The following is a 6,574-nucleotide window of genomic DNA, read 5'->3' on the forward strand; positions in this document are numbered from 1 at the left end:
GACCATGAGGATTCAATCATCACATCATGCACCTGCAGCACTTCTGTGAAAGGAGAAAAACTGAAATGAAGTCTATAAAAGTAATAAAATAAATAGGATTAAACTAAATATATAATAAGCTATAATATAATTAACAGATTTAAAAAAAATGTGCAACAAGTATAGGCTACACTAGTTTTTCTGACAGTCTTAATGCATTTTATTTCTTTCAGGTTGCTTTCAGGGGGTGTTATATTGACAATTGTTTTCTGCTGCCACATTTATCATTCCTACGATGAGCTTGGCGGCATACAAATGTTTAATGAATCAAACGTGAACTCTGAAATTGATTTGTGCGCATGGATCTGAGCTCATTTCTACTTTAGATTGATAAATAAGGCCCACTGTGATACAATAAAGGCGTTGCGTTTTAAAGAAAACTATTATATCTGTTGAAAATTCATTTCATCAAAGAATCAAGAAAAGTTATCACAGCTTCCATAAAGATATTTAAAAAATTCAAATCTTTTCAACATTTAATATAAGAAATGTTTCATGAGCATTTGCCATCACAAAAATAAATTAAATTTTAAATATACTGAAAAGAAAATATTATTGTTATTATACACAATCACTGTTTTTTGTTTTGTTTAGTTTTTTGTTTTGTTTTTCAAATAATTGCAGTCTTCTTTCTAAAACAGTTTAAAACATCATAAATATTTTTTGTTTGAAAAAGTGTATACAACTGATATTTTTGGATATTTGGCGTCAAATGTTTTTAAACCCCTCTCCTAACCCACATGGTGATATTTATCCAAAAATCTGATATTGGCACAGTGTCACTCATCATGTTGGTTGGCCATTCAAAAACAATACTGTACCTCCACCAGCACTAAAGCAAGACTGGATAATTCTGTCTTATCCCTGAGCTAATTTTATCCTTTGATTTAGCACTGGCAGTCAACAACTAAGTTAATGGCATTGAAAGAGGGCTTCAATGTGTGTGGGTGTGTTTTATCCATCTGTCTCTCTGCTGTCTGTTTTAACATAAAATCTAATTGTTGCTGTTGCTTAAATCCATCTAAAAACAATCATCATGCTGTCAATTTTAAGAAATGTCTACAATTTGCATAAAATAAGACATCTGATTTCTGAAGAAACAAAGAGCACTGACAGAGCAGATACATACTAACTTGACAAAGTTCTTATAATGCACATAAATTCTTTGTGTGGATATACCTTGAAATTCACTGACATTTTACACTGTAGAATAATGAACCAGTTTTGTCCTTCTAAAAGAATAAAATGACATCATTCAGCCTCACCAAACAATCCCCTGCATTCCAGTGACTCTTAAAAACATCAGACATAAAATGTGCAACAACTTTACCTAACGTTACTTTTTACAACAGCAACATTTCTATTCTGACATTTATCCATTTCATTTTCTTAATGTATCTAAATTATATAGCAACTCAGTATATATCATTATATAATCACTCTATACACAAACACACACACACACACAACTATAAAACATAAGGAACCATAATTATTAGACCTTGACTATATATCTAAATTATAATTTAAAGCTGTGTCTCTACACTCTATACAATTTGTCAACATTGTTGGGCTATGAAAACATTTTTAAAATCCCCTCAAAATCTTACTTCCACATTTCACTATATTTGAGTTCATCAAAGCTAGGCTGCTGTTTGGGATGATTATATTTTAATTTAATACGTGTTGTGGTTGTTGATTGTTTTGTTGAAACTTTTTTTAAGTCATTCATTCAGTGTTAGATATGTCAATACTCATTACAAATATTTGACACGTTATTTTAATATCCAGCCGTGCTGGCCCATATAGAGTGACAGACAAGAACATATTAACGTAAGAACATAAAAGCAAGACATTGGACAAAAACAGATGAATACGTAAATATTTAGCTAATAACTCAAACATCAGTGCTTCAGTACCAGAGGCCTGACAGCAGTGGGGACATGTGATAATTTACTAGAATAATAACCATTTATGAGAACACTTATAACCGTTTCAAAAAGTGTAACTTACAAATTTAGGTTTCTTCTCTCCGTCATCCCCACTTGAACTGCCCTGAGATGACACTCCGACTCCAAATCCTTTTTTTCGATGGATTTTTTTCCCCCTCCCTTGACTCGAGCCTTCATGTCGCTGCTGACGGTAGTTATCCATGTCCAGCTGAAGATATATTTCTATTTCTACCAAGTTTTGTGCGGAACTAAGAGCTCATGATATCCCAAAATTGACCGTTGAAAGAGACGAGCACGAGCTCGGATTAAGTTGACGTTCTCGAGGTAACGTGTGCACGAGACGCACTGGTTGAGAGTTGACAGTAACGTAGTTGTTGTCTAATACGTCGGTAATCCAATTGCCAGCTCTTTAGATCCCACTAACACCCCCTTTCAAACCACTAGACTGACGTAAGTGTTAAAAATAATCACCGGTGGGACAAAATTGACAATTTTTTTGATGTTTATAAGTTGTCCAGTTTAATAAAAGGAGAGTGGTGACATGGAATACGAAGAAATGTTATCAGGAATGTTAGGAATCTAAAACTCCCGCCTCGGAAACAGCCAATGAAATGCAGCGGATTGAGTAACACGTGATGTTCGACAAAGCCACTAGAAAGCAAGCCTACACATAGTAGGCACATATGCCTATGAGCACCCTCTATGTGAGCACCCTATGATGACCACAGACATCTATGCCCATGAGCCTGAAACGGCTAAAGCTAACGCTTCCGGTCTGGCAGTACGAGGGAAAGGACCAGAGGATTAAACTATTTTTAGTAGTGATTGGAAATCAAGGCTTTCTGAACCGTTTGAGACTTTCATGAAATTGTGGCTGGGACTGCGGTTCATTACTCGAAGCTTTTAATACAGTGCGAATTAGTGACATCTGGTGGCCAGACTTGGTTTCTGATACTATTGACCAAATCTAACAAAACATTGTGGAGCAGAGGATGTTTGAATGGGTTTTTAATCGGTGCCAATATGTGTCATGCCGTAGTCCGTTCAGCGGATTCACATACCGATCAATAATATAAAATATACAAGTGTGTGATTATTAAATTAATAATTGAAGTTGACTAGTAACAAAAATATTTTGGGTGAACTGTTTGGGGTCTCTGAGACCCCAGCTATAGAACATGAAAAAATGCAATAGAGGTGTGACAGGCATTCAGTTTCTGTCTGGTGTTGAGGTTATTCTAAACTGTTCTACCGAATCCCAAATAAGTGTAAACACACACACACACACACAACCAAATCATTGTAAAGTCAAACACAAGAGTCATGCGAAGCACCAATTTTTTTAAACCAGCTGTCTCGACCTTCCAATGACATTTGAAGCTTCAAACGTCACCGCTCAGGTGGTATTGTCATTTAGATACAAGAATCGGATCCTCGGTATCAATCGTCCCATCACTTATTTTAAGGGTTTACCACAGAAAAAAAAATGCTGCTTTATAAGAGAAGTCACTGACCTTTTGTGACAGGTGGGTTTATGGCACTTCCCATTCATTCCTATTGTAGCCGGGTAAGGTATAGCCCAGGAATGATTTGCTGGTGTCATGCCAGCCTGTAAACCTATCAGTGTCCCTACTCCTTTGTTATTTGGTTAACATGGTTTAAATCATATGAATCTATCAGTGTTGGCATTGATACTATAAGAAGGGAAGGGTTTGATTACTCGGGATGCATAATCCTTGGTACAAGACCTTTGTGGAAGTACATCATTATAAACAAAGGATAGGGCCTGCTGCATCTTCCTGTTGCGTTTTATAAGTTAGGCCTTTTTCAGCATGCTAGTGGCTGTGGTCTTGCGTGGTGAGCGACCATGCATTTGCTACATGGTGTAACTGCACATCCAGGGGTTTCCAGTAACTTGGTTGGAGACTATTGTTCAACAATAGTCTAACTACACCACTGCTTTTTTTAGTGTTTGTTGGATGGCTGCTTTAACTTCAACTTCTTAAACGTCTTGGTTTTATTTTGGTTAACTTTTGTTTGTATGGGCTTTATCTTGTTTTCTTTTATTCAGCCGTGAGCATTCATTCATTAACTTGTCTGGGTTAGCTGGGAGGCCTTGTTCAGCCATTTTTTCCCTCCGGTTGGTGCATATGACTGCTCTTTTATTTAGTTTTTCTTTGATTGTACAAGTAGTTGTCGACTTTGTGTATGTGAACTCCTTTTGGAGTAGATTTTTCTGTTGTGGTATGAAAGTGAGAATTAGTATTATTATTATTATTATTTTAAATGTGTCTTGACGTTTGTATCAGTTAACCATGTTGTCATTTAGGAGTATAAACTTTTAAAGTGGAGGTTGTTGTCTTTTAGTGTGTCCACCGGGAGTGCTGTGTTTAGCTGATTGTATTGCTTTCACAACTGTGTGGTGTGGGTATGGTGTGAGGTGTAAATCCAAAAGGCCCCCGCTGGTCACTTCTCTCCTCCTGGTAATTCTGTAACTTGTAGATTTGTGTATCTGGCTTGATTCATATTCTATCCAAAAACATTTTTGTGTATAAATAAATTACCTAATTTTTATACTTTGTCTTATGTCTCCATGCTCACCCTGCCTTTGGCCAACGAACCTGTGTGCCCTTGTATAGGGCTGTTTTGTCCAAGTATATTTCAAGTGGGGTAGTCGATTTTTAGATGTTTTAGTTTTCGTTTCATTGAAATCTTGTTTTGTATTGTAATTCATAAGTCATCTTGAGGACTACATTGTCTTATGGGTTGTTCCCCCTAAAATTATGATAAAATAAACACACTGTGTATTATGTATATGTAAATAGCAATGTTTTATACTTTAAAAGTAGTAAAACAACACAATCAGGGCACAAATGTGTTTAGAAAGCCCCCCCCCCCCCCCCCCGCCTCACAGTGCTTTGGTCTAAATGCCTGCTTTGCCCTTTTACATCACCTAAAAGAAAAGTGAGAATGAATCCCGTGCATCACTTTCAGCAGGCCCGTAGCCATCTGTGATGTCACCAAAGTCCAGACCTCGTTAAATGTTCAAAAATAGAATTTGTCCTCTGAATTACTCATTTACCGTTAAACTCCTCATATGAATGTATGGATGTCATGTAAAAAAAAATTTGGTTCTTGTTTGTTTAATAGCAATATCTGGCAACACTGCAGGTTTCGCCTGAATCTAAGCTGACATTATCAAAAAGGCCCATGTATACAAACGGTATAGACAAACAATATTATTATCAGTCAGAAATGTCATCAACAATGTCAAAAATAGTAGCATTTAACACAGTGCACAGATCTGTAGAACAAGTAGGTTACAGAATGAGATGAGACTGGCAAACACTAGCCATGAAGAAGTCATTGCTATTTCATTCAGTATAGTAGTTTCATTTTTCACTAATCATGCTTTAAACATTCACAAGAGCACTAGACAATGTTATCAGCTATTTATCAATGGTTATTAATAAAAACTATAACAGTAAACATGCATTATAATAAACAACTGATAAAATTATTCTCTCCTAACTAGGACGCATGCTTTCAGGTACATTCATAATCCTGGGTAACTTTTTTTGGCTGTTGAGGTTAATAATTTCACCACCATCAACAAATCTAATATTGTCTCTGAGTTTCCATGTTCCATTACCAAAATTAGCCATGGTTTCAACACAAATAAAACCAAAAATCATTGTTCTTGTAGCCGTGGAAACTGCAAATTAACCATGGTTTTGTTACTTGAAATAATAATTTACAAAGAAATATTAGGTTATATTTTTTTGTGGACATAAAAACAGACCTTAGCCAACGATAGCCTTTCAAGTTACCTAAAATGAATTACATAAAAAACAATGAGGCAATAATGACTGATTGTTTAATAATTATATGCTTTCATTCAATAACACTGTTAAACTGCATAATGTAATACAAAATAAACAATTTATGTACATCACATGTTCTTACAAATGCCTGCAAAGGGAGCCAAAGGCCATGTAGTTGCAGCTACACCAGGACAATCAAATCCTTGTAGGCTATTGACCAAACATATAATTCAAATATCCACTTAAAGTTTAGTTTTTGGCCACCTTTTAACTAAATATAGATGACACAGCCACTATAATTTCTTCAACGAAAGACGTGGACATCACAAGCCTTACAAAAATTAACAGTGTTTTTATTGTAGTAAAACTGCTCAATTTTCTTTTGCATGATGTCCGAATGCTTGAGACTATAAAATCAATCAGACAAATGTATTATTAAAATCATAGCCATTGGTAACTGTATTTGTCATTTGAAAAAAAATATATATATATATTTCGGTTTACTTTTATATTTAATTATTAAGTTCTATTTTGACCCCAGCCCTGATGGTGCTTATTACAATATATGCATCTCATTACGAAATACTTTTTTCTCACCATGTCTCAACTAATATTTATTTCTTTTTTTTTGAATCTCTGCACATCAGAACTCAATTCTCTGGTTTTGCTTAATGATTAACATAGGAGAAAAATATATATATATATTGTAATGCGATTTTCTCCAACTTTCAGTTGTTTTACTTAAATTTAAGTTTGGAC

At 35.1% G+C, this 6,574-nt stretch overlaps 1 protein-coding gene across 1 annotated transcript in view; it reads right to left on the bottom strand.

Annotated features, from left to right (window-relative positions):
• diaph3 (diaphanous-related formin 3) overlaps nucleotides 1-2,557 on the bottom strand; it is a 96,507-nt gene extending 93,950 nt beyond the window's left edge. Inside the window, exon 1 of the mRNA XM_026274714.1 lies at nucleotides 2,053-2,557. Coding sequence (XP_026130499.1) covers nucleotides 2,053-2,193 — 141 coding nt within the window. The 5' untranslated portion in view covers nucleotides 2,194-2,557. The remainder of the gene's footprint in view (nucleotides 1-2,052) is intronic.
• Nucleotides 2,558-6,574: the final 4,017 nt, after the last annotated feature.

This window comes from Carassius auratus, chromosome 11, assembly GCF_003368295.1.
Source record: "Carassius auratus strain Wakin chromosome 11, ASM336829v1, whole genome shotgun sequence".
NCBI classification, from domain to species: domain Eukaryota; kingdom Metazoa; phylum Chordata; class Actinopteri; order Cypriniformes; family Cyprinidae; genus Carassius; species Carassius auratus.